At 42.7% G+C, this 27,644-nt stretch overlaps 2 protein-coding genes across 8 annotated transcripts in view; one reads left to right on the top strand and one right to left on the bottom strand.

The window, feature by feature from the left end:
* Positions 1-27,620, top strand: ZSCAN30 (zinc finger and SCAN domain containing 30). 7 transcript variants are annotated; one of them, XM_046671315.1, is made up of 7 exons: positions 1-150; positions 971-1,042; positions 1,656-1,750; positions 1,843-2,009; positions 13,794-14,304; positions 14,810-14,948; positions 20,794-27,620. In XM_046671315.1, exons 5-7 carry the CDS (start codon positions 13,897-13,899, stop codon positions 21,723-21,725), a joined length of 1,479 nt encoding a protein of 492 aa, XP_046527271.1. In that variant the 5' UTR covers positions 1-150; positions 971-1,042; positions 1,656-1,750; positions 1,843-2,009; positions 13,794-13,896; the 3' UTR covers positions 21,726-27,620. The 7 variants fall into 7 exon arrangements, with proteins under 7 accessions (XP_046527271.1, XP_046527270.1, XP_046527273.1 ...); XM_046671314.1 differs by having other exon boundaries at positions 1-145; XM_046671317.1 differs by having other exon boundaries at positions 1-145; positions 13,867-14,304.
* ZNF397 (zinc finger protein 397) overlaps positions 1-27,644 on the bottom strand; it is a 47,024-nt gene that overhangs the window by 13,073 nt on the left and 6,307 nt on the right. The window lies entirely within an intron of this gene.

Raw genomic sequence — 27,644 nt, forward strand, 5'->3', positions numbered from 1 at the left:
CGAGATTTAACCCCCAAACATCCGCGGAGCTGTCCCCGCTCGGCATAGCGAGAAACCTGGTTGACCAGCCGCAGATCCCGTGCTATCCTGTCTGCCGGTTCTTGACGTGAATGTCGGAAAGCAAGCGTCTGGAAAGCTCTCTGGGGTAGGGTAGGTTTTTTGACTACATAATGTGTTCTTCCTTGGTTATCTCTTTTTTTCTACACTCCCTGCTGCATTTCTCAATCAGATTCGCTGGTCTGCTTCCATTCTAACTTTCTTCTTCTCGTCACCGGTTTTTCCCCCAGAAGAGTTTCGTGCCGCCGAATCACCTGGAGGTCTTGTTAAAATACTGCTTGCTGGGCCCCACCCCCAGGGTTTCCGACTCGGTAGATCTAGGGTGGGAGCCCAGGTTCTCAGGTGATCCGGATGCTGCTGGTCCTGGGACCACACTTTGCGAACACCTACCCCAAAAATAAGTAATGCTCGGCAGTTAATCCCTGAATTGCTGGGAAGTTGGATTTTCATCTACTTTGCCATCAAAGAAAGGGCACGGAGTCTCTTTCTGAAAAGTTTGCTTGCCAGTACCATCAATCCTCATTGTGGCTAAAGGATCAGGGTGAGAAGAAGGAACTGAAATGGGGGCGGAGGGTGGGGTGGGGCGCAACAGGGTCGGCAAGGATATTGCTGTGTCCTTGGAAATATCTTGGGAAATAAGGGGGAAGTTAGGAGAAGGATTGAGACAGGTGAGACATGTGACTTGGGTTACGATGTCGGGAAGAAAAGGTACGGGAATGAGAAACTGGTGGCAGGCTGCAGTGATGGTTGAGGTAGAGGAAGACAGCTTCCTGTCCCAGCCCAAGACCCCCTTCCGATATATGAAATCTTAGGGATGCATGAACGAGACCTGATATACCTGTAAGGAATTCGTTCGGGTCCAGCCCTCCCAAGTAGCAAGTGCAGATACTTTTTTTTTTTTTTTTTTTTACAGATGCTTTTTTAAAAACAACTTTACTGAGGTACAACAGACATACAGTAATCAATATTTAAAGTATACAATGCGGTAAGTTTTGTCATATGTATACAACTGTGAAACCATCCCCACAATCGAAATAGTGAACACATCCAGCAACCTCAGAAGTTTCCTCCTCCCCTTGGTAATTCATCCTTCTCCTCCCCCAGCTATCAATCACTGTTCTGCTTTCTGTTACTGTAGATTAGTAACAGTACTATACTAACATTAGTTACTATAGATTAGTAACATTAGTACTAAAGATTAGTTTGCATGTTCTAGAGATTTAGTTAAATGGGATCATATAGAATGCATTCTTTTTTGGTCAGACTTCTTTCACTGAGCATTATTATTTTGAGATTTATCTATATTGCTATATTGTATATACCTATATATATTATGTGTATCAATAGTCTATTTCTTTTTGTTGCTGAATAATATTCCATTGGTTGTATATATCACAGTTTATTCATTCACCCGTTGATGGGCGTTTGAGTTATTTCCATTTTTTACTGTTACAAATAAAGCTTCCATGAACATTTGTGGACAAATCTTTATATGGACATATGCTTTTTTTCTCTTTCACGGTAGGTGTCCGTTTAACATTTTAAGAAACTGTTACCATTTTCAGAGTGGCTAAACCATTTTGCTTTCCCACCAACAGCGTTATGAGCATGCCTTAGCTGAGATACTACTTTTAACAGGTTTCCAGGAAAAGAGAATGAGAAAGTTAGCCAAAGTTACTTCTCACGTACAAAGGTAAAGGGTTTTATTAATCTTTTACCCAGAAGTGATGATGTGAACATAGATTTTCTGGGTGTTTAACCAAGGAAACCAAACTGTTCTTTCAGATTATGCTAGACGTGTTGCTTTGTGGAGTCTTACCAGAGATGTTACATTCTGTGTGTGAGTCTGAGAAGCCAGTTTGGAGTTGAACAGTTTGCTGGATTGCCCAAAACAAACCTAGACCCACCTGTCGTCCACACCAGCCGATGCTGAAGAGGTTTCTCTCAATAAGGTAAAAGGAATTTGGAGGTTTCCAGAGAGATCAAGAGTGATAATACAGGCATGGGAAATGATAGGAGATCCTTAAAAATGAAACTGATAGGCCATCCACCAATATTCTACCTGATTTCTATTTCCTATTCCATTTCCTCTTGGGGGAAGCTAGGCAAAACTAACATCTGTCTGATTTAATCATAGATTCTAGAGCAGTAGTTCTTAATCTTTTTGAGAATATGAAAACTATGGACCTCTTCCTCAGAAAGTGAACATGAAGGCCCTCATGTGAATTTTTGCTTATCATGTGTTATACTGTATTGGAAATAAATTTCCTTTGATACTTAGACTATATAAGCAATCTTCACAAAGAATAAATTTCAATGTAAAAATCAATTTCAAGTTCCAAGTGAAAAGGGGAAATCCATCCAAATTTTGAACCTGCATAAAAAAAATTAACTCTCTGTTTGATCAAATAAATATTAACAAGTAGGTGTCTGCTGTTTGTTTTGAACAAGACATTAAATTACAGACAATATTACATCTTTGACATGTTAATGTGCATGTTCAATTGACTTTTTAAAAACAGAACCAGTGTTGAAACTTAGATTCAGAAAGAGAAATAATAGCCAATATAATGAGAGTTCCCAAGGTTCACTTTGGCAGAGATGGGTAGGCTTGTATCAAGAACTTTGGAGTTTAATTCAGATGAGATCATTTCCTTTACCTTCAGTCAATGAGGTCATTGGCATCAGTTTGAAAAATCTTCAATTCTAAGTAACTGAAAACCAAGTCACAGCAGTTTAAACAACTCTTGGTTTGTAGTTAGTGCATTGTTGTGGGTTAAATTGTGTCCCCCTAGAAGATATGTTCAAGTCCTAACCTCTGGTACCTGCAAATGTAACTGTTTGGAAACAGGGCCTTTGTGGATGTAATCAAGTTAAGATGAGGTCATACTGGATTAAGATGGGCCCTAATCCAGTTACTGATGTCCTTATAAGAAACAGTAAATTCAGACACAGAGGAGACTCACAGAGAGGAGAGGATGCCACGTGACTGTGGAGGCAGAGACTGAAGTGATGCATCTACAAGGCAAACAACATGAAGTGTTGCCAGCAGCCACGAGAAGTTAGGAGACAGGCATGGAACAGATTCTTCCCTAGAACCTTCAGAGGGAGCGTGACCCTGCCAGGACCTTGATTTTGGACTTCTAACCTGCAGAACTGTGAGAGCATAAATTTCTATTGTGTTAAGCCATTCTGTTTGTGGTACCAGAAGTGGGGTGCTGCTGTAATAAATACCTAAAAATGTAGATATGATTTGGAATTGGGTAATGGCTAGAGGCTAGAAGAGTTTAATGCCCATGACAGAAAAAGCCTAGGTTGCCTTGAAGAGATTGTTGGTAGAAATATAGACATTAAAAGTGATTCTGGCAAGGTCTCAGAGGAAGTGAAAAGGACAGTAGAGAAATTTCTGTCAACTTAGAGAATACATATATTGTCATGAACAGAATGTTGCTAGAAATAATGAGCATTATAGATATTTTTGGTGAAGGTCAGAGAGAAATGAGGCAAACGTTATTGGAAACTGGAGAAAATGTGATCCTTGTTATAAAGTAGCAGAAATTGGCTGAATCATGTTCTGCTTTGGGGTAGAAAATAGAACTTGTAAATGATGAACCTGGATATTTAGCTGAGATTTCCAAGCAAAGTGTAGAAGGTATGGCCTGGTTTTTTCTTGCTGATTATAATAAAATTTGAGAGGACAGATAAATTGAGGAAGAAACTCTTAAGCAAAAAGGAATCAGCAGTTCATGATTTGGAAAATTCTCAGCCTATCCAGATAGCATGCTCTGGAGACAAGGCTATGAGTGTAGCTGGACAACCTTTTGATGAACAGATTAGGTGTGTGATTCATGGATCCAATCAACCATCTCAACAGAAATCAGGAATAGACATGGGGTTATCGAGGAAGGATCTATGGAGAACCCCTGCATCTAATTGTGTGGATCCCCTTGATATCCATGGAAGATGAACATGGTTCTTGAGAATGTTATATTACCGGAAACACTGCCAGCTTGGAATGAATTGGAGAGAGACAGGACAAAATGAAACAAGGCTGTTAGACTTGTGGGATTCTACATGTAAAACATGGTGTGCCCAGAGGGCAGGGCCACTACTGAGGGCTGGGAGACCAGGGCCACCTCAGCTGAGAGTGGCTCAAGGTCCAATGGGACCTATGTGGCCCAGAGACTGGGGTTGATGGGGCTTCCACTGGCCCAGAGGGCAGATCAAGCCACAGAGTAATTTGGGAACTCTACAAATATTTGGAAATTAAACAGCATACATCCTAATAACTTATGGTTCAAAGAAGAAATCACAAGAGAAATTATAAAATGTTTTGAACTGAATGAAAATGAAATGCAACATAAAATTTTATAGGATGTAGGTATCACAGTGCTTAGAGGAAAATTTATAGCTTTAAAATGTCTATATTAGAAAAGAAAATCTCATATCAATAATCTAAGCTTCCACCTTAAGAAATTTGAAAAAGGAAAGCAAACTTAACAACTCCAACAAAAATGTAGAAGGAAGGAAGTAATAATGATTTGAGTAGTAATTAATGAAACAGAAAGCAGAAAAACAATAGAGAAATATCAAACCAAAAAAATTTGGTTCTTTGAAAATACCAACAAAAATTGACAAACATTTACTAGACTGACCAAGAGAAAAAAAAAGATTACCAAAAGCAGAGAAGAGGGGTCATCACTATCAACCCTACAGAAATTTAAGAGTATATATAAGGAAATACTATGAACAACTTTATGTCGACATATTACACAACATAAGTGAAATGGACAAATTATTAGAAATATACTAATTACCAAAACTGACTGAAAAAGAAATACAAACTGTGAATAAATGTATGAAAAATAACAAACTTGAGTTAGTAATACAAAATTTTCTAATAAGAAAAGCACAGGCCCAGATGGCTTCACTAGTGTGTTCTATCAAACAGTTTAAGACTAATACCAATCCTTCAGAATCTCTTCCAGAAAATAGAGGGGGCCAGTGATTACTCTGATACCAAAGCCAGATAAAGACATTACAGTAAAAGAAAACTACAGGGCCAGCCCCAGTGACCTAGTGGTTAAGAGTGAGCACTTTGGTGGCTTGGAGTTCATGGGTTTGGATCCTGGGTGTGGATCTAGACCACTCAACAGCCATGCTATGGCAGTGACCCACATACAAAATAGAGGAAGATTGGCACAGATCTTAGCTCCTGGCTAATCTTCTTCACCAAAAAAAAAGAAAAAAGAAAACTACAAACCAATATCTCTAACAATATAGACACAAAAACCCTCAATAAAATATTAGCAAATTAAATTCATTAATACATAAAAAAGGATTATACACCATGACTGAGTGGAATATATCCTAGTAATACAAGGTTGGTTTAACATCCAAAAATAATGTATTTAGGGGCCGGCCCGGTGGCGCAGCGGTTAAGTGTGCACGTTCCGTTTGGCAGCCTGGGGTCCACCAGTTTGGATCCTGGGTGCAGACATGGTACCGCTCATCAAGCCATGCTGTGGCAGGCGTCCCACATATAAAAGTGGAGGAAGATGGGCACAGATGTTAGCTCAGGGCTAGTTTTCCTCAGCAAAAAGAGGAGGATTGGCAGATGTTAGCTCAGGGCTGATCTTCCTCAAAACAACAAGAAAACATAAAAATAATGTATTTAGAGACTTAAATACCTCACTTTCAATAATGTTCACCAATAATAGAATGAATAAATATTTGCATAATCACACAATATAATTAGAAATGAGAATGTACAGTGTACATCTACACAAAATATGAACAGATTTTACAAACAATGTTGAATGAAGCCAGACTTAGAAGATATTGAATTCCGTTTATATAAAGTATGAAAACAGGCAAGACCAACCTATCATGATCAATGTTCAGTGTAGTGGCTACCTTTCAGGGCTAGAGGAGCGTGGCAAATGGAAGACAGCACAGGAGAGCAAAGTCCTCAGAAGTCCTGATAATGTTCTGTTTCTTCATCTGAGTACTAGTAACGTGAGTGTGTCCTGTTTGTGAAATTTCAACAAACTGTATGTGCACTTAGTTACTTGTAAAGTCAGCATTACTAACTGATACTATTTGGCTGTTCTGCATTCAAAGCATCACAACATGGGCCAAAATGCACCATTTTTTATTGTAATGCTTCATCTTATTTTTTGAGACAATTCCGCCTGCCTATCCCACCTCATTCTCTTCCCATCAGCTATTCCTCTTTTTTTCTATCTTCAATTTCTCGCCCAACTCACACTTTACCTTTTTTCTACAAATATAATTAGGTCTTCACTATCCTTAAAAAACAAACACCTTTCAATCCTGTTGTCTGGTCGTCTCTTTTTCCTTCTTGCACTATGACATTTCTCAAAAGGAATAATTACGTATTCTCAGTGCATTACCATATACTTCTTAACCCCTGGCAAGAACAGTCCAGCAGGTAACATTTCTCTCCAACCCTTCTGCCTCTCCCCCTAATGCCAGCGTCACCTTAGTTCTCACCGTCCTCTAGCTCTCTGCCGCATCTGCTAGTCACTTGTTCTTTCTCCTGCAACCCTCTCAGCTTTTATGATGTTGGAACCATCTAGGCTCTCCTTCTCTGAGCAGCATTTCTTCTCTTATCTGCTCTTCCTCTTCCCACCTCCAAACATCGGTATTTCACAATTCCGTTTATTTTCCACTGGATCTCCCTTGGCGATGTCCTCCCCTTCCCCATCTTCAATCTTATTTTTAGATATCAAATCTTGCTTAGTTCACACTTCTAACCGCCTGTCCTCGTTCATCTCTTTTGCCCTTTAATCCACTCTACGCAGTACTGTCAGATATTCCCCTGAAGTACAATTCTGGCTAAGTCACACGTGAATGGCCTGTACTGATTACTAAATGCATTCCTAACTCGGAGCCTGGCATGTGAAACTCTCCAAACCTGACCCCAACCCATCCCTTAGCCTAGGTTCCCACCAAACAAGATGCTGGGCTAATGCCCCAGCATGCCTTGAACTTCCCACTGCTGTGCTCTCGCTCCTGTCGCTCCCTACATGGGAAACACTGAGCCCCTCCAAATCAGCATTCTACTCCTGCTGGGCTCAACCCGAGGAGCGCGTTCTCCGAGAAGGTTATTCTTACCTTCTCCTGCTCCGCTCCGAACCCCACGCCCTTGCACCCTCGTCATTCCAGAGCAGGACCTGTAACCCCATGCTCCTCCCCATAGCTTCTAGGGCTGTCATTGCAGACAGTCAACGTGTTTGTGGTGTGTCGATGTGATCTCGTCCTCCTCTTCCCAAAATCTTGAGACCTATTTTAGGTCTATTTTCATCTCCTTGTTGTTATACCAAGTTCAAGCTCGCGCGCTCTCTCTCGCCCTCTCTCTCTCCATAGTTCTGTTTCCCCCTCTTTCAATCGCCCGTCAACGGTTTTGACTTGGAGTTATGCCCACCGGTCTCACCCGGAGACACGGTCCTTCTCCCCTACCCCTCGCTCCTGCCCCGGAGCCCCCCGGCGCCGCGCGCCCGCTACAGAGCTGCAGTCCTCCCGCCTTCCTAGAGGGGCGCACCCGCCCCACTTCCGGCGCGCGGCGAGAGGCCGTCCTGCTCCCTCTCTGGGGTCGTCCCCGCAGCCCGCGGAGCCAAGGGTGAGTGAGGCGGCCGGGCAGCGCGGCACTGGGTGCTTCCCAAACCGCCCCCGTGCGGCATCAGCCCTCCCCGCCGCCTTGCCTCGGCCTGCCTGTGCCGGGGCAGAGCCTGCGGCTGGACCAGGAGGCCGCCCCTCGTCGGCGCTACGGTCCTCCCGCCCGCCCGCGGTTCCATCCATCCGTTCATGCATTTGCCAGTCCGCGTGCTCATCCCGCCCTTGCGTCCATTGACTCCTCCAGCACTTACCGGGAGCCTCCGGTGTCCAGGCCGCAGGCTGAGCAGGAGGAGATGCATTGATGATGGAATCTTTCCACTTCGCACGGGGCCAAAGCTCGCCCTTGAGCCAGGTCTCAGCCGTCCATCCTGACTACCCCAGTCTGGGTTAGATGCTTGATCAGTCACGCTCAGAGCACTTTCTACTTTCCTTTTTGTAGTTTTCATCACGATTAAATTAGTATGTGTGCTTTCTCTTTAACGTCCACCTCTTACTACTGTTTTTAAGGTCTGGAATGGCAAGGACAAGGTCTTGTTTATAACACTTTGCTCAGCGCCTAGAACAGTGTCTGCACAAAGTAGGCACTCAATAAATATGGTTAGAGAAATGTGTGAAAAACACAGGCCGTCTTCGAAAGGGCCCTTGGTTTAGCGGGAAGGCAGATGTGAAAAGGCAGTTCAGGAGAGTACACATCTAAGACCATAGGACTCCATTTGGTTTCAAAACAGTCCAGACTACATCACTTACAAGCCATGTGACCTGGGACAAATTACATAACTTCCCTGTTTCTTTTTAGTAAAACAGTAGAACCTAGACCATAGAGTGCTGTGAAGACGAAATGAATGAAGCCACTTAAAGCAGGTAGTGCTGGACTCTGTAATAAAAGCTCAGTTAATGTTTTCTGATACAATTACTTAAGCGAACAGTGCAGGTACATTACAGTAACAGCGTGCTGCAGCAAGCAGGATTGTCCAAAAGTGCCTTGGACGTTCTTGGGTTTTTTGGACTAAGAGGTAGCTGGGATCAGGAACTCATCTTCTCTCAGAAGGGCTCTATCTATGCTCAGTGCTTCCAGCCCCGCAACTGGGTTCCCTAGACAACTCCATAAACGACTGACACTTAATCCAAACTTCCGGTCCAAAGCAGTTGGCTTATGCCTCCCACTGACAAGGCTGCTTTCTCACCTTTACAGTAGAAGGTAGAAGGCATTCTCCTCTAAAACACAGCAGCACCTCTCTCCAGAATTCCCTTCTGGGATGATGGAAGAATCAGGGGACCTGTGCTTCCTCTTATGGGCTGGTATGTTTCCCCAGTAGAGCCTATTCTATAACCCGTGCCTTGTGATGTGGAATTTGCCTTTCTCTTGCCCCATATCTACCATGTGTTGAGTACCTACTCTGGGCCAGTGTTTTAAAATGTAAGTTTTATTATTATTCAGGTTTGGTCAGGACAACAGATCAGGATATGATTGCCATTGAAAAGACAGTTTGTTACTCAGTTCCCAAGAGGAGGGGGTGTGCCATACCCCACAGGGCCACGGGGAAGCACCAGGGTTGGTCAGAAGGAAGAGAGAGTGAGGGGAAAGTGGGTAGGAGCCTGTATTGTGGTTTTTGTGGGAAGGAACTGGCTGGGCAGGGTAAACGGGTTTAGGATTGGCTGGTTTGAATACTTCCAGTGGGCTGTGAGGCATAGGGGTTGTCCCTAATTGTCTAGTACCTGGTCTTGGGTGCTTCGGGCAGGGGAATGGTGGCCCTGGATGTGAAAACCCATAGAGGAAGTGGGGAGGGTTTGGGCTCTGGATTGGTTGGTTTCCATGTGAAAGGCATGCTTGCATGTGAGTTTACTGTCTCTAGGAAACAGCTTTCCCTGGGAGGAGCAGTCTCTCCAGTGTCAGCAAGGTCCTAGATGTTAAAGCATCAGAATAAAAAGACATGCTTAATACGCCAAGCACTACTCTAGATGTTTTATTCTATTTCCAGTTCCTATAACAACACTGCAATGAAGACATTATTCATTCCGTTTTTAGGAGATGAAACGGAATCTCAGGAGGGTTCAGTCAGTGAGTAATGTCACACAACTAGTAAGAGGCTGTCCTATGATTCCAGATCAATGGCTCAACTGACCCCAAAGTTGGTGCTCTTCCTATGATCTAGGCCACCTCCCTGCAGTATAAGAAGTTCTGTGGAACATTCTTCAGTCCTTATTAGACAGTGTTGACCCCTGCCTCTCTGAAACTCTCCTTCCTGGACTACAGTGATACTCATTTATATACATATGGCATCTACTATGTACCATGCAAGGGATTGGGTGATGGAAATACCATAGTGAGCAAAAATGTTATGTAGCTTATGGTCTAATCGTGGACAAGACAGGTGTTAACCCAATAGTCCCACTAAAGTGTATATACTGATAAAGTGAGAGAAATGCCCTGAGGGAAAGGAATGCAATTCCCTTTAACTACGTCTCTCTCGTGACTCCCTGACTAGCCCAGGGTTCTCAACCCTGTCTGCACATCAGAATCACTTGCAGGATGTTTCACAAATACAGTTGTTGGGACGCCACTAAGGAGATTCTGACTCAGTGTGTGGTGTGGCCCAGGCATCTTTAAAATGAGATGAGTGCAATCAAAGAGAACCTCACCTTGCAGAAGAATTTTGTTTTGTGTTTGCTTTTCCTTTTTTAAAAACTGGTCAGAGGAACAGGATCAGATTTGCAGTTTGAAAAGATCACTCTGGTTATAACATAGATAACAGACTGTGGGTTATTGTGTCGTGTGGCAGAAAGGATAGTTGCTGGGATGAAGATGGTAGTGGCAGAGATGGGGAAGGGCAGACTCTGGAGATAGGAAATAAAATCAATTGGACTTAATTTCCATTAAATACAGGAAGGAGTACTGGAAAGGATGGTGTTAGGGATGCTTCCAGGTTTATGGCAGTGCAGCCAGATGGATGTTCCTGCTTCCTAAGAGAGGACCACTGGGAGGGGAGCAGGTTTGGGGTGGGAGGAATCTTTAACTGGTCATGGATGTACTGAGTTTGAGGTCCTTTTGAGAAATTCAAGAGGAGTTATGGTGGGAGGGAGGAACAGTGGATCAACAGGGCTGGAGCTCAGATGGGAAGTCTAGACTAGAGATGGATGGTAACCCAAGGTGAGGATGAGATTGCCTAGGAGAGAGTGAAAACACTGGCAGACTTCGGGTTAATTGATGGACCTCTGATATAGAGGAGTATGGACCAGTGAAGGAGATGGAGAAGGAACAGACAATGCTTGATGGTGAAAAACTTCCCTCCAGCCACACACCCATGGGGAGGACAAGTTGGTGAGGCATAGTATTTATAATAAAAATTGAATGCTTTCACAGACATATTGAAATTAAAAGGCAAGATACATAACATAGACTAGTGATTGCTAAGTAAAGGACACGCATCAATGTGATGCAGCCCTTGGTAAGTGCTACATACACATCGATGCACAGATCTGATGATGCCTTGACATGGGATTTCTTACATGTCAATTGTCACCTAATAAGGACTAAAGAAATGTATTTAGAATTTTTGTTCCACTAAAAAATTAATGTAAGAAGAAAATAGCCCCAAGTTTCTCTGTGTTTAGGGTAAGTGTGTATGGAGCATCTCTTAATATCTAACAAAGCACAGTTCAGGAAATGCTGTTTTGTAGGCACCTCAGACCTAACTTTCTTCTTAAATAGCTCAGTAAATGATACCACCATCCTTTCAGCCACCAGAGCCAGCCAGAAACCTGAGTCCTTGACTTCTCTCTCTTCCAAACCCTTATCCAGTGTGTCTCTAAGTCCTGTCAAATCTCCCATCTTTATATCCCTTGGCTACCATAGCCCAGGCCCTCAGCAACTCTTGCATGAATGGTTGCAACCGACTCCTTCCCATCTCCTCCACACCACTCTGTGTGGGCACGCACACCCTCCAACCATCCCTGTGGCCGTGGGGATCCAGTGCAAACTCTGTAATACAACCTCTCAGACCCTTGGTGGCCTGGCTCTTCCTCTATAGGTACCTCTCCTCTCACTATTCCTTACCTGTGCCCGAGGCTCTGGCCCAGAGATTTTTACCCTGGCTGCACATCAGAAGCATTTGTGGCACTTACTGAAGCTGCACCCATGGAGCTTCTGGCTTAATAAGTCTGTCGTGGGGTCCATGCTCCGTGGCTGATGCTGAGGTCAGAGTCAGAGGTGACAGCCACTAATCTGGCCTCCCTAAACCACCTGCAGTGTCTTCAATGGGCTGCATCCTCTCATACCCACTGTTCTCTTTGCCTGAATGACTTTCCTGTATATTTTCACCTGGCTCACTCATGTCAGACTTTGCTGAGATGTCTCTCCCAGGCAGCTCTCCCTGGCTCTTCTCCCCATCTCTCCCTGGTCTTAGTCAGTTGTCTTTCAAGGTAGTCAGAAGCTACCTTGTCTGCTTCCCTCCATCCTTGGATTTATCACACCATGTCTATTTACCTGTTGCCTTCCCATACTAAACCAGGATACCTTGAGGACACACCTTTTTTAAAAAAATTTTTTATTTTTGTTTGTATTTTTTCTTTTTGAGGAAGATTAGCCCCGAGCTAACATCTGCTGCCAATCCTCCTCTTTTTGCTGAGGAAGACTGGCTCTGAGCGAACATCTGTGCCCATCTTCCTCTACTTTATATGTGGGAGGCCTACCACAGCATGGCTTGCCAAGTGGTGCCATGTCTGCACCTGGGATCGGAACCCGTGAACCCCGGGCCGCCGAAGCGGATGTGTGAACTTAACTGCTGTGCCGCCGGGCAGCCCCAAGGACAGACCTTTTTTTGTTTTGTTTGTTTTTTTATTATTTCCCTCCTTGTACTGACTCTGGGCTTTGTTTGTTCTTCTTTTTCTAATTCTGTTAGGTGTCGTTTGAGGTTGCTTATGTGAGATTTTTCTTGTTTATTGAGGTGAGCGTGTATTGCAATGAATTTCCCTCTTAGGACTGCTTTTGCTGTGTCCCAAATGAGTCGGTATGGTGTGTTTTCATTTTTATTTGTCTCCAGATAATATTTGATTTCTTCTTTAATTTCTTCTCCAAGGACAGGCCTTTTAATCCTGACAGTTCTATTCAGTACACCGCCTAGCACATAGCTCAAGTACTTATTGAAATATTAAATGAAGGGATCCATTTCTCTTTCCTTTGTGCTGTCTCAGAACTTTGTGACTTAAGAGTAATTCTTCTTGGTACCTGCACCTTCGCCATTCTCCATGACCCTTCCTAACATGTTCACCATCATTCTTAATTTATAGTGTCAACCAAGATTGTCCTGGGCCTTAACTCATTCTGTAATAAAAAGGGCAAGTGCCTTAGAGTTGGGCAACCCTAGGTTCATGTCTTGACTTTGCTATTTACCAGTTTGGGGCCTTAAGCAAATTACTTAATGTTCAAGAACCTCAGTTTCCTCATCTGTAAGATGGGGATCATAATACTTTCCTCATGGTGTTATTGTCAAGGACCAGTAAATAGTATTTTTAAAGTGCCTTCCACAGTAGGTCTTTCTTAAGTGCAAATTCCCTTCTTTTGGGAGGCCCCATGGCATAATAGAAAGAGCTAAATACTTTGGTTGCACAGCCTAGTTTTGCTGCCTGCTGGCTGTGTATCTCTGGTCAGTTTATGATTCTCAGTAGCCTCGTTTGGAAAATGGCCTGATAGTCTTTATAGAAGTGTTAGGAAAATTATATAAAATTTATGTTAAATATCCAGCTAGTGCTTGGCATCTAGTAGGTGCTTAATAAAATAGTGATTATTATTCCAAGAAGTAATAATTTCTATAGTGTTTTTCTTGCTTTCTACATTCCACAAGCACTATTTATTATCCCTATTGTTGCTCCTAACATTATTACTAAAGGTTAAATTGATTTAGGTGATACTTACATTTTCTCTTTCACATGCTGAAAAAATCCTGAATCATACATCTATAAATGTACCTCACCTACAGAAGCTCTCTTTTAGTCTGTTTTCTTTACAGTGCTACACTCCCTGCCAACTTGTCTTCAAAAACTTGTATTTATATTCTAAGCACGTTTTCCCCGTGTAACATTAGCATTGTCTACCTCAGGAGCTCTCCGAAGAGCTGGAATTCAGAAGGAATCTCTTAGACACAGAACTCCATCCCCTCCCTGTCTCAACAGGGCAGCCTTTTCAGACTCTCTCTGCCCAGAATGTCAGGAAAGTCCACAGTCTTGGCCTCCCATGCCCCTAGAAAACAAGAAGGACTTATAACTGTGAAGGTTGAAGAGGAGAATTATGTTTGGGGACGAGACTTCGGCCTTCAGGGAAACGCCTGTAGCCAGGAGACCCTCCGTCGGCAGTTCCGGCAGTTCGGTTACTCTGACTCTGCTGGGCCCCGGGAGGCTCTGAGCCGGCTCCGGCAGCTTTGCCGTCAGTGGCTGAGGCCAGAGGTGCACACTAAGGAGCAGATCCTGGAGCTGCTGGTGCTGGAGCAGTTCCTGGCCATCCTGCCTGAGGAGCTGCAGGCCTGGCTGCGAGATCACCGACCAGAGGATGGAGAGGAAGCCGTGACTATGCTGGAGGACCTGGAGAAAGAGCTCGATGAACCAAGGCAACAGGTAAGAAGTAGGTGTTTTGTTTGCTTATTTTACCTAATTTAAGTAAACAGGGAAGCCATTATGAGTGGCATTGACTCGGCTATCAGAGAATTATAACATTGTTGTCTTTGGGCTTATTATTTATCCACTGGGATCAAGTCACTAAGGCTTTTAGTCCTGTTGTTTTTTCATCTAATCATTTTAAATATTTTATTTTTCCTTTTTCTCCCCAAAGCCCCCTGGTACATAGTTGTATATTTTTAGTTGTGGGTCCTTCTAGTTGTGGCATGTGGGATGCCGCCTCAGCATGGCTTGATGAGTGGTGCCATGTCCGCTCCCAGGATCTGAACTGGCGAAACCTTGGGCCACTGAAGCAGAGCGCGCAAACTTAACCACTTGGCCACGGGGCCGGCCCCTCATCTAATCGTTTTAAAGAGTTACTGACTCCTCCTGCCCTGCCCGCACTCTCGGGGTTTTCCTCTTATATTTCCTCAGAATCATAGTGCTGGTACTTGATTGCTCCTAGGACACAGCTCATGGCCAAGGAATGATCTGGAACGAAATGACATCCATGGGAGCACTGAAGTCTTTGAGTAGCCAGTTCCAGCCCTCGGAGAACCAGTGCAAGAGTGAGACTCAGGAGCCCCAAGCTTTCCATGAGAGAGGTGAGGAGCCACAGTCCCTTTGGGGATGAGGGTTATAATCTGTGGTGTGGTTCTTTTTTTCTGAGGAAGGTTAGCCCTGAGCTAACATCCACTGCCAATCCTCCTCTTTGTGCTGAGGAAGATTGGCTCTGAGCTAACATTTGTGCTAATCCACCTGTATCTTTTTGTATGTGGGACACCGCCACAGTGTGGCTGGTGAGTAGAGTAGGTCTGCACCCAGGATCTGAACCAGCAAACCCTGGGCTGCCAAAGCGGAGCACACAAACTTAACCGCTATGTCACTAGGCCAGCCCAGGGTTCATTTTTTTAATGACAGTCACTTGTGGCCTTACCTAGAAATATTCTTCCATTGGCTCTGTCTAGAATCTGATGTTCCAAAATAATTTCTAAGTTTGGGTTAAGAATTAAGGTCTCTAATAATATCCACAACATTCAAATACCAATATTCTGGTTTTTAATATTATAGTCCCACTGGCAAGGCAGTCCATAAGATGGAGGTGAATATTGTATCAGTAACAGAAACCAAATAGTAGCTTAAACAGGGAAAGTTTAATATTAAGAATTATCAACTATTGGGGGCGGCCCCACGGCCAAGTGGTTAAGTTAAGTTTGTGCACTCTGATTTGGTGGCCCAGGGTTTCGCCAGTTTGAATCCTGGGTGTGATGTGGCACCGCTCATCAAGCCATGCTGAGGCAGTGTCCCACATGCCACAACTAGAAGGACCTGCAACTAAAAATACACAACTACGTACCAGGGGGCTTTGGGGAGAAAAAGGAAAAGTAAAATCTTTGAAAAAAAAAAAAAAAATTATCAACTATTGGGCCCGGCCCCATGGCTGAGTAGTTAAAGTTTCACATGGTCTGCTTCAGCTGCCTGGGTTCGCATGTTCAAATCCTGGGCACAGACCTACTCCACTCACCAGCCACACTGTGGCGACGTCCCACATACAAAAAAATAGAGGTGGATTGGCAACAGATGTTAGCTCAGGGCACATCTTCCTCAGTGAAAAAAAAGATTTACTGTAACAGGAGATTAATTACTAAGTGGTGAAAAAAACAAACAAAAAAAACCCTAAGGAAACCCCAAAAAGCAAAAAACACCTCTAAAGAATGCAGGAATAACACATATAGGGAGTCTTTAAGCCTGAGGTGGAGCACCCAAGGAGGGAACAGACTGTGAGGGTGCCACATCTTCCCCCTTCTTGCCAGAGCTGAGATCCAGGTCTTGTTGGAGAGGGCGCAGCTGTGACCTGAGTGGAGCAAGGGAGAGGGTGTGTGTGCTGTGGTGCAGAACTCTGAGAAGCCAGCGCTGGGGTGTCAGAAGCCCTCCTGGGGAGGCGCCATGACACAGAACTTGCTGGGAGGCCACCCACAGGGAGGGTGCCTCTGAAGCTAACTGGAGGTGAGCACTGCTGGGTGCTCCACTTGCTACAGGAACAAACAGAGCACACCAGAGCCAGGAAGAAAAGCCCCTTCCTCCCCGAGTACTCCTCCAGCCCCCTCTAGTGTTAAAGCTCACATCATGCCAGCTGGCCAGGGAGAAATGTTCCAGTATCACAGGCAGGCACTGAAGGGTGGATCTGAAGCTGAGAGGCTATTAATTGTTAGCTGGTGCAGATGTCAAGGATTAGAACCAAAAGGACTTTGTTTATGTTATTGGCAAAATCATCCTTATTGGCAGCAGATACATCAGCCTTATTAACTTGTTCTTATTAAATTTTTGTTACATCCAACTACCCTTCTGATTTCATCTTCACCAAGCAATCTTATTAACTTCCCTTGAAGCTTATAATGAGAAAGTGCATCAGTTCAGTCTGGTCGTTGTGATGGATACATTACTAATTAATTCTCATTCTGGTTTTATTGCTCAGTTTCATGAGCTTGGCTAATGAGAATCCACCCTAAGAGGTAAATCTGTTCAGTGTGATGATAAAATTATGTTTATGAGGCCACAAGCCCAAGAGCCAGACCCTGGACCTTGGCAAGTTGCCAAAGGAATCCATACATCTACACTGAGGCCTCCTGGGAAACTCGCTCCCTAATGTGTCATTAGCCAAGTGAGCCCACTTAAATGCCTTCTGTGTCAGGGAGGAGCTACATTACAATGGGTTTGAAAAATCATTTGCTCAAGTCCTCTGCCTTAAAGCAGGTAAATATCTAAATCATTTAGGATAGATTATTTCTACTTCCTTCTTTTAAGGGCTTGAAGAACAGAGACTGCTGTAATTTCTTAAATCTTTCTTGGGCTTTTTGCTCTTGATATTTGTTATGGACTGAATTGTGTCCCCCCAGATTCATATGTTAAAGCCCTAGCCCCTAATACCTCAGAATGTGCTTGTATTTGGAGATAGGGCCTTAAGTAATTAACTTAAAATGAGGTTGTTAGAATTGGCCCTAATCCAATGTGACTGGTGTTCTTATAAGAAGAGGAGCTTAGGACATAACACAGACTGAGAGGAAATCCTACATGAGGACACAGTGAGAAGGTGGCCCTCTGCGAGCCAAGGAGAGATGCCTCAGAAGAAAGCAAACCTGCTGACACCTTGATCTTGGAATTCCAGCCTCCAGAACTGTGAGAAAATAAATTCCTGTTGTTTAAGCCCCCCAGTCTGTGGCATTTTGTTACGGCAGTGCTAGCAAACTAATAAAAGTATTAAAGTTCTTCCCTATGGCCATATGAAATATTTCCAGCTTTAATTTAATTCTGTTTCCTTTTATTTGTTTGGCAGAGTCCTTATAAAACACAACCTGTACTTGAAGGTAATACCTAAACTGCCCTTTGACCTTGTTTTAACTAAGCCTCTCACTGCCTCTGATTCTGTATTCCATCTCTCTGATCATCTTGGCACATTTCTCTGGACATGCTTTAGTTTCTCCAGGTTCATTTGAAATTCAGGGATCAAAACAAAATACTCTAATGAGGATCTGATTAATTTAAAATATAAGTAGATTTGTTTCCCAGCTCTTATCTGATGCACTTTATGTCTTTTTGTTTGTTACTTCACAGAAGCATTATGTTGTTGACTCAGTCACCTTATGGGCAACAGTGATCCAATCTTTCAGCCTTCCTTGGCCTTAGCGAAATTGCCTCATCCTCCATTTATGCCTGATCCCTAAGTGTATGGTGTTGAGTGGCTTGACTGGGTTCCTGATAAATCTCATCATGCTGGACCTTTTAAGTCCTGAGGGTCTTGGTCAGCCCCACTGCTGAAGAATTAATGTGGATCATTTCACATCTGTCACCTAAGTCACGAGGTTTAAATCACTGGAGGGACCCACTTTGATAGGATTGTAAGAGTCACCATGTCATTTTTACAATCTCACAACCTTGGGTTATAATTTTCCTGTAGGTTCTTCACCAGCCTAATAATATGTCTTGTCAGAAGAAGAGCCTGAGATGGAGATATGGACGCAGATGATTTGTTGAGGGCACGGTCTTTGGGAGAAATCTGTAGTAGAGTGAGAGAAACAGGATTAGGAAGGGAAAAGAGCAAACGATGTGGTCCCGGGGAAAACCTAGCTTTAGTCTAATCCATGGTGGTTTGGGGGAGCATTATTGCCCTACTGAGTTGTCCCTTCTTGAGGCAGGAGTTAGGGGGTTGAGGGTGGAAGTAACTTCCCGGGATAGGTGGCTCTCATCAGCCAGGGCAATTCTCCAGAGCAGGGGGCAGCTGTGGGTAGTCAGGAGCCAAGATTCATAGCACTGGGGGAAGGAGGCACCATATTGGTAAAGAGGAACTAGGTGGGCAGTGGAGCATTGTCATCTACACAGTAGTAAGGCTCAAAGCTTATTTGTCAATGTGCAATTAAAGCCCATATCCCTAGTTGAAAGGATTTTAGATACAGGTTACTGAACAGGTGGCAGAATAGCAAGTGGTGTGTTATAGAGAGGAACTCTTCTCCAGAGAAACTTATGGCTTATTTCTCCTCCAGAGTGCCTCCTGTCATCTGTACCCCCACCCTCCAGCCTCTGGACTTTGGGCTTGATTGTGAATTAGCATTCATTCTTGGAAGATAGTAATTGGGTTATTTAGGTTATTTCTGTACCAGTATTTCTAAATACTCAAGTGATCATTTCTTATTCTATTTTTAATCTTTATTTGTCATTCCTGGGAATTACTCCAGTTACTGTTTATTCTTACTTTTTTGGCATAATATAAATATGTATTAAAAAATAAAAATCTTTGTGTTTTCCTGATCTATACATCTAAGGTCAGAGTTTTTCTCTGGTCTCATAATTTGACTTCATGTAGTTACATAATTTGAAGAGGTATTTTAAATCCTATAAGTTACGTGGTTTTTCTAATTTTCACAGCTCCCTACACAATTATTGCCATTTTACACTCTTTATAATTTATACTCTATGCTCTTCATAATTTGACCTATTTACTACTTTCAGAAAATTTCTCATTAGGTCTTCATGTCTCTAACTTTCATCAATCTGGTGCTTATCATTCTTTTGCCTTTATTATTGCTATATGTTTTTTCATAAATCTTCCCTTTTTGAACAAGCACAGCCTTGAATAATTTAAATTTCTATCTAAGACCCAGGGATAGTGTGGATGTTAGTGTTCAGCCCTGATCTAAAAGGCAACACTGTCCACTTCTAATTTCTGCTGAGGAATGAGGAAAGGGGCAAGCAGATAGCCTTGGTCAGGTCACCACTGTGAGGCTTTATGGTTGTGTGTGAAGCACTGTGAACTCAAAGAATATCGGAAAGAACTATTTCATATAAAAATAATATTTTTCCAAAGCCAAATAAAAATGATTTTTAAATTATTTTTTGTTACAGTACACTACAGCCCTGCTTCTTTCCACCAGGGAAGGCTGATGACATAGGGGAAAACCACAAGCTTTGATGTTAAGCATCTTTGTTTGAATCCTGCCTTGGCCAATTATTAATTCTATGGCCTCACATAGGTAGTGTAGCCTCTCTGAGCCTCAGTTTCCTGATCTGTAAAATGCAAATAAGTTTAGAGGACTTTTGGGAGGATGAAAGTAACTTAACAGTTTTTCAGGTTTTCCCACCTCAAAATAATTCAGATCACATCGGCCATCACCTACTAGCCTCCTGTTCAGAGTTAGCAGAAATATATAACTGAGAGGGGCATGTTGTGTGAGAGCTGAAGATTTGGCTCTGGCAGTCACATCGGCCAGTTGTTTCCATCTACCTTCTTTGACCATTTACCTATAAAAAAGTGAACATATAAGACTCCCACCTGACCCCAGAATGAGTTAGGAACCCACAATATTCCTTTTCTCATGCTCTGCATGCCTTATTCTATTTGTTTATAATCATTTGATCAACTTGGAACCTGCCAGAATCTGCAATTACGTTAATGCATTCTAGTTCCTGCCCACCTACCTCTGCCCAAGACCAACCTTAAAAGCATTTCCTAATTGTATCTTCTGCTCTCCTACTTTTCTAGAAGCACCAATGATTCAAGACTGTTAGACAGCTTTCTTTATCCTGATCACTCCTTATCACCTCTTTTCCTTTCCCTCATTACCTAAAAACACACCTTCTCTAACCCAGGATCGTCTCCTAGCTTCCTGGTCTCTCACTGATATTCTGTTTATCCCCGTCTTCTCTAATGTTCACCATCCCTGCTTTCCGATGCTGCCTCTCATTCTTTGTCTACCTTACTTTCTCAGGGTGCCACCTCTCACTATCCCCAGGCCATGTCTCTAAATTCTAGTTGGGAAGCTAGTTTTAAGAGTTTTCCTTCTAATAGGTAACTACCTATTTCATTTGGTTTAGTTTCTTTTCTCTTCCTACTATAATAGATTCCTTTCTTCCAACATGGGAAGTAAATGACACTTGCATTTTCTATCACATTTTTAGATGGTAAACTGGTGGCTGACAAGGTATTGACAGCAAAGCAGGAAATAACTGAATATGTAGCATCAGCAGCCATGATATCCCCAGGAAGACTTGCTGGGAAAACTCCTTCAGGACAGACAGTTGAAGAAGCTCTGGGAGGTCTGGACAACTTTGAGAAGCCAAAAGGAAATGCTGCAAAGAACAAAATGAGTCAGCTTCCTTCCCAGGAAAGATATTTTAGTCTGGCAACCTTCAACAAGAAAATCTCCAAAGAACAGAGTGTCATTGAATATAATGAAAGTGAAGGAAATCTAAGTTTGAACTCAAATGTTATCATGAGACGGAGAATTCACACTGGGGACAAGCTCTATGAGTGTCTTGACTGTGGGAAAGCCTTTTGCCAGAGCTCAAAGCTGATTAGACATCAGAGAATTCATACTGGAGAGAGACCTTATGCATGTAAAGAATGTGGCAAAGCCTTCAGTTTGAGCTCAGACCTTGTTAGACATCAGAGAATTCATAGTGGTGAAAAACCCTATGAATGTTGTGACTGTGGAAAAGCTTTCAGAGGCAGCTCAGAGCTCATTAGGCATCGGAGAATTCACACAGGAGAGAAACCTTACGAATGCAGTGAATGTGGGAAAGCCTTCAGCCGGAGCTCAGCCCTTATTCAGCATAAGAAAATTCACACTGGAGACAAAGGCTATGAATGTCCTGAATGTGGTAAGGCTTTTGGTAGAAGCTCTATTCTTATTGAACATCAAAGAATTCACACTGGAGAGAAACCTTATGAATGCAATGAATGTGGAAAATCCTTCAATCAGAGCTCAGCCCTCACCCAGCACCAGAGAATCCACACTGGGGAGAAGCCTTATGAATGTAGAGAATGTAGGAAAACATTTAGGCATAGGTCAGGCCTTATGCAACATCAGAGAACTCACACCAGAGTTTAACTCTGTGCTAAGAATTGTACAGTTGTGAAATACTAGGAATTCACTTCAGGGGTGAGACTTCACAGAAGATAGAAATTTCCTGAGAGCAGAATTTCTGTCCTTCCAGTCCAGTTCAGTACTGTAAGAGTAGATCCATGCAAAGATTGTTGAAGTGTTGAATGGGCACTTCCACAGTGAGTCCAGGATTGAGGCAGAGATCCTGGAGGAGCTCCTTATAAGATGGACTAAGAGGTGATGCCTCCAATGGCAAAGATCCTGCTCAGAAAGTGCATTTGGCAGTTGGAGGCACATGCTGAGAGTTACTCAGTTGTCTAAAATGTTGAATTGGGAGGTTGTGAAATGTTGAATTATGCCCTGGATCAGTTTAGCAAGATCTGGGGAATGGTAGCTCATTCTGCCCCCTTGCCAGTTCTCTCCTCAGCCCTGACCTTCCTGCTAAGGTCAGCTGAGGTCTTTTTGAGCATCTACTATGTGCCACCCATTGGGAGCAGACATGGCCATTGCCCTCCCAGAGTTAAGGGGTAATGAGATATATGTATTTATTAAGCAGATATTTACAGTAAAGCCTGATAAGTGCTTTGGTAGGATAAATCCAGGATTCTGTCTAAATACAGGGCAGGGGTACCAAACCTGGTCTATGAGTCACTAAAGTCTTCCTGGATGTGATGACATCTCAGTTGTGATGCAAAAGGTAGGTAGAAGTTAGCCAGCTCAAGGGCAAGAGGGAAGAGAACATTATAGGCAGAGGTTACAGCCTGTACAATGACATGAAGATGGAAGGATCTAGAAATGTCCCTTCATCAGGACTCTTCTCTCGGGCAGGAAATGGTTCTCATAGACCCTGGTTCAGAATCCAGGACATGTGTTTATTCCTTTCTTCCTGTTTATAACCACTGAGTTGAACAGCCTATCCCAGACCCAGAAGACTGGTACGTCCTATGGAAAAAGACATGAATGTACACCAAGGAAAGAATACATATTGGAGGCTAAAGGGATGGTGGTGACTGGAGTGTTTGTGTCCCATCACCCTGGGGCCCAGGAAATAGGAAGCCGACAGGAACACTAGCAGGAATGGGAGGTCTGCCTTCCCAGGCCCCACTATTCCTCATTCCCTGTCCCCTCCCCTTATCACCAGGCTTGCAGATGCTATGCTACTTGAGGACAATGAATATTTGTTGAATTACCCCCTCAGAACTCAACTTCTCTGCTAATTTTTATTTTCACAGTTTTAATTAATCCACAATTAATTGACAATTAATACCTAAGAGAAAGTTTGATTCCTCTTCTGAGATGTCTTGATTTCCCTTGTAGGTAGTGTGACTTCTGAAGAAGACTTGATGATCACAGCTGTTGTGGGTAACGGGAGGTGAAATTGGGGGGACAGTCTTTGTGTCCAAAGATTGTGGGATTATCATTGAGTGAGGTTAATTAGAAGTCTAAAGAGAGCCTGCAAATGGATAGAGTTGCCTTTTCCTATAGGTGACAATCAGATGATTTCATATTTTTAATATCATTTAATAGTTTTTTTCCGGACTGTGAATTAATTGTAAATGTTGATAATACAGAAAATGAGGAAGTATAAATCACCCACAATTCTACCACCCTTAGACACATTGTTAACATTTTGGAGTACCTTCTATTAGTGTTTTTCCCCCAATCCTAATATTTTTGGTAAAAACCTTGTTTTGTAAATCATGTTTAGTAACTGATTTTAACATTTATACTTTGAGTATATACTTCAACTGTTTAGTATTAGAATGTAATGTAAGATGTACTGTAATAAAACTTGAGTTTTAAAGTTTTGCTTTGATATTCATTCAGGAATAGGGAGCATGATGACGAGTGGACATGTGCTGGGAGAATCGGGGAAGGAGCTGTGGGAGGAAGTCAGGGAACTGACGTTCTGAGCTTTTATCCCCTGGGGAAAAATGTATCTGGAAACTGATGGCTGGTCCCTGGAGGTGCAGTTCACCAGGTGAAGTCACAAAATTGAGGGGATATCTGGGGCTGCATTGTGGTTCAAAGACCATGGGAATGAGAGCAAACAGCCTCTTTAAAAACATATCCATTCTGTCTACCAGAATGAGGACTCTTGCTCACCTTTGGGAGCAGGAGCCTGAGACTGCCATGGGCTTCTCCTCCTCTCAGTAGAAACACATGCACAGAAAAAGCCATGACCCTTATCTGTGATCATTTGTGCCAGCCAACAAGACAGCTGCAAATGATAGTTACTGAGTAGCAGTGTCTTGTTGCAGCCCATCAGAATGCAGCGGGTGGGTGAGTCTAAGTGGGGTCTGTCCAGGGAGCTCACCCCTCCTCTTGACTTTGCACAAATGCTCTGCAGGTTGGTTTCTCCTGCATGCGAAATTATTCTAATTGGCACTCTCCCTTGCTCTAAGGATTCACTTTATGGAGCAAGCGGAGCAAAGGAGTTTACAGGGAAGCTTGGAGAGACCAAGGTCAGATTTGCTTTAAATTTCCAATCCCAGATGGATGGTGGTAACTCCAGCCTATGGAAATAAGGAAAGAGAAGAGGAGGGGTAGGAAACTGGTATTTATTAAGCACCTTGCCTAAATTACCCATTATTTTAAAATACGTGAATCTGTGCAAAATCCAGTTAAGGCAGACATTGTTTTCCCCTGGACTGCCTCTATACCAAGAGAAAGAGAGCCCTGAGCAGAAGGGCATGAATTACTTTTCCTCCAGCAAGGCTGTGAAGGAGAAAACAATTACCTTTAACATCTACCTTCTATCTGTGCCCCTCCATTTCATAAACACACAGAATGTTGAAGCTTTAACTGTAAGAGATCATCTACTTCGGCTCCTTTAAACTGAGGGTCCAGAGTCATGAGGTGACTTGCTTACGGTTGCGGGATTCATGGAAAAGCACTAACAAGAACAAGTGTCTCCACTTGAAAGCTACTGCTTCTCTTAATTATAAATCTCCTTCGTACTTGCACAGAGATTTATAATTTGCAGAAGACTTTTTTGTATACGAGTGTAAGATGAGTACATCTGCCACTGTCATTCACCAATGGGGAAACTGAGGATCAGAGTTAGCAAGTTAGCTAATCTCTTAGGACTTGGAAGGGGCAGAGATGTTATAGAAAGCATATGTTTTTCTTAATATTTCTTGACTATCCTGGGCTTCCATCCCCCTTTTAACCTTTTCCCTCTAATTTTAGAAGTTTTAGATATTTATTGTAGGAAAATTTGGAAAACAGAGAAAAAAATTAAATCACCTATAATCTTATCAACCCAAGATAACCAGTATAGCACTTTGAAATTATATACTTCCAGTATTTTTTATGCATAAATATATTTTTACATGGAATCATACTGTACGTATCATCTTAAACTTTTACTTAAGATATGAATGCTTTGTCATCTTTTAAATTAATCAATATCGCTTTTAACAGCTTTTAAGACTTTGTATACATTCATGATGGTTTCTGAAGCATACAGTTCCAGGTAGAATTTTAAAGTCAAAAGGCAATGCTTAAGGCTTCTGGTACCGATTGCCAGATAGTATCTATTCACATCTCACCAGCAGCATTAGAGTCCCAATTTCCCTGAATCTTTATTAATTTTATGAGGGAAAAAAAGTGCCATCTCGACTCTTGCTTTAATATACACCTTTAATTCTAGCAAGGCTGAACATTTATTGTCCATTGGCATTTCTTCTTTTGTGATTTGCCTATTTAACTACCATTTTTTCTAGTGGGACTTTTTCATGGGGAGACAGTATAGAGAAGTGGCTCCATAGAGGGCTCTGGATTCCTACTGGGTTCAAAGTCTGACCTCACCACTTCTTAGCTATATGACTTTGAGTAAGCCACGACTCCAAGCCTTCATTTCCTCATCTGAAAAATAATGGGCTGTAGTGAGAAATTACTAACACATATATACAAAGCCCTTAGCAAGTACCTATTACATTGCTCATCCATACATGCAAGAACTCTCTATAAAGAAAGAATCCCTTTTGTAATATATGTTGTACCAATTCCTACTTCATGTCTGTCCTACCCTTTTCAGTTTGTTTGGGTCATGGTGGAAGAGGAAAAGAACAGTTGAACAGCTCTTAACACGTTGTTACACTTTACTATCTTTTCCAAATGACCCTATCCCTTCCTTTTTTCATTCTCTCTAAGCATGGGCATTTAGCCCTTCTGCCATCTTGCTGGTTAGTACATGCCCAACAGGAGCATCACTTTCTTTCTTTCTATCAAGAAAACTCTTCTTTTCCTATGCACAAGATTCTAGATTTTTATATTTTTTGGTAAGGTGTGTCATAACTCCCACCCATTAGGTATTCTGAATAACATGTTTTTCTGTTGCTGACTGACCTATACACATTTCTGCCTTGCACTGAGAAGCGCCAGTCTAAGGACACTTTTCCCAGTGGGTCCTTCGGAAGGTAGTCTCTGGATGGACCATGACTGTTACTTTCTGTTGTCACTTCCGTTTAGCATTATCTTTAGCAAAATTCACAACTGAAATACTGATAGAAAACTGAACATGTGCAAGGTGCCTGGAGAATAACAGTCACAGACCCAGCAACAAGAATTTTTGACCAGCTGAGCCCAAGGGAGTGTACTAGGAACTGTGGGGGGATATACAGCCCCAGAAACAATATGGCAGCCATGGCAACTGCTGACCCAGAACCTTGGGAGTTAGAAGGAATCTGACAGCAGCTCTGATACGCTTCTAAGAACCAAAGGAGTCCTTATATCTGCAACAAGGAGACTTAGAACTCAGACTCTTCATCTCTAGGCTGGGCTCTTTCTCACCAGCTACCCCCGCCCCGATGAAGTTCTAGCCTACCTTGTAGGCTGGGCAAGGAAACATTAGCCCTTTCCCTGGAGTCACACCAGACCAAGACAAAGCTCCTTATATCACACCGTCATCTACAAACTTCAGGTTTTGTCTACTAACAGAAACTTCTCCACTGACTCATATTTTGTTATAGGTACAACTTCAGAGATTCTGGCTTATCCACGCTTCTCTTACAGACATTACTCCACTTCAAAGGAACCCAACCAGAGTGTTCCACACAAAGCAGCCATTTAATTTCCAGATGTGCTAGACTTTCTTGCTAGCCTTTGTCTGTTGTTCCCTCTACTGAGAACATTGTTCCCTGGCCTGCCTACCTCCTTGGTTAACCCCTACTTATCTTTCAGATCATTTTTCTCAGCAGCCTTCCCTGATCCAAGGCTGTGTCTGGTACTCCTCAATGTCACACAGCACTGATCATTCCAGTGTCACTGCCTGTCTGCCTTGCCCATTAAACTGTAGAGATTATGTTCTATTTTCCATTGTATCCCTAGTGCATGGCACAAAGCAGGCACTAGGTACTCAAAAAATAACTTGGATAAATTAATTTGTATTCTTTTTTCTACCTCATTTCTGGCCTGCCCTGGGCTCAACAAATCACTGATAACACCGTTTCCTCATCTGTCTTGCTGCCCTGTCACTGTTCTTAATTGGTCAGTAAAATTTTTGAGTCCCCGGGACAAAATGTCCCTTATACCGTCCATACCATCCCCCAAACCTGGAACACTGACAATGGGACGCAGTGACAGAGCCTAGGTTGCTGTACCTTCTTCATGACATTCTTATGGAAAATGAGGTTTCAATGTTACATTCTCATTTTTCTTATTTCCTGAGTATTCCTAATGGTAAGAGAAAAGCTGGAAGCAATGATTCTCCCATCTGCTGTTCTGAATAGCCACAGGAAAAGCTTTCAAGGGACAATTTGCATTAGCATTAGGAAGTGCTGCACAAAGCAAGTTAGATTGACTCAAGACCTAGTAGTATTATGGAGTCTTGCTCCAAAGTAAACCCTTCTGACTAACAAAGATATAAATCTGACTGAAGTATTTACAATATTCACAAGTCACTTTACACTGTGGACTCTC

This window comes from Equus quagga, chromosome 9, assembly GCF_021613505.1.
Source record: "Equus quagga isolate Etosha38 chromosome 9, UCLA_HA_Equagga_1.0, whole genome shotgun sequence".
Classification (NCBI taxonomy): domain Eukaryota; kingdom Metazoa; phylum Chordata; class Mammalia; order Perissodactyla; family Equidae; genus Equus; species Equus quagga.

Coding starts and splice junctions, on each gene's coding strand:
- ZSCAN30 (XM_046671315.1), top strand. CDS start 13,897: ATGTCAGGAAAGTCCACAGTCTTGGCCTCCCATGCCCCTAGAAAACAA. Junction 14,305..14,809: donor TCGATGAACCAAGGCAACAG/GTAAGAAGTAGG, acceptor GATTGCTCCTAG/GACACAGCTCATGGCCAAGG. Junction 14,949..20,793: donor CCAAGCTTTCCATGAGAGAG/GTGAGGAGCCAC, acceptor TCACATTTTTAG/ATGGTAAACTGGTGGCTGAC.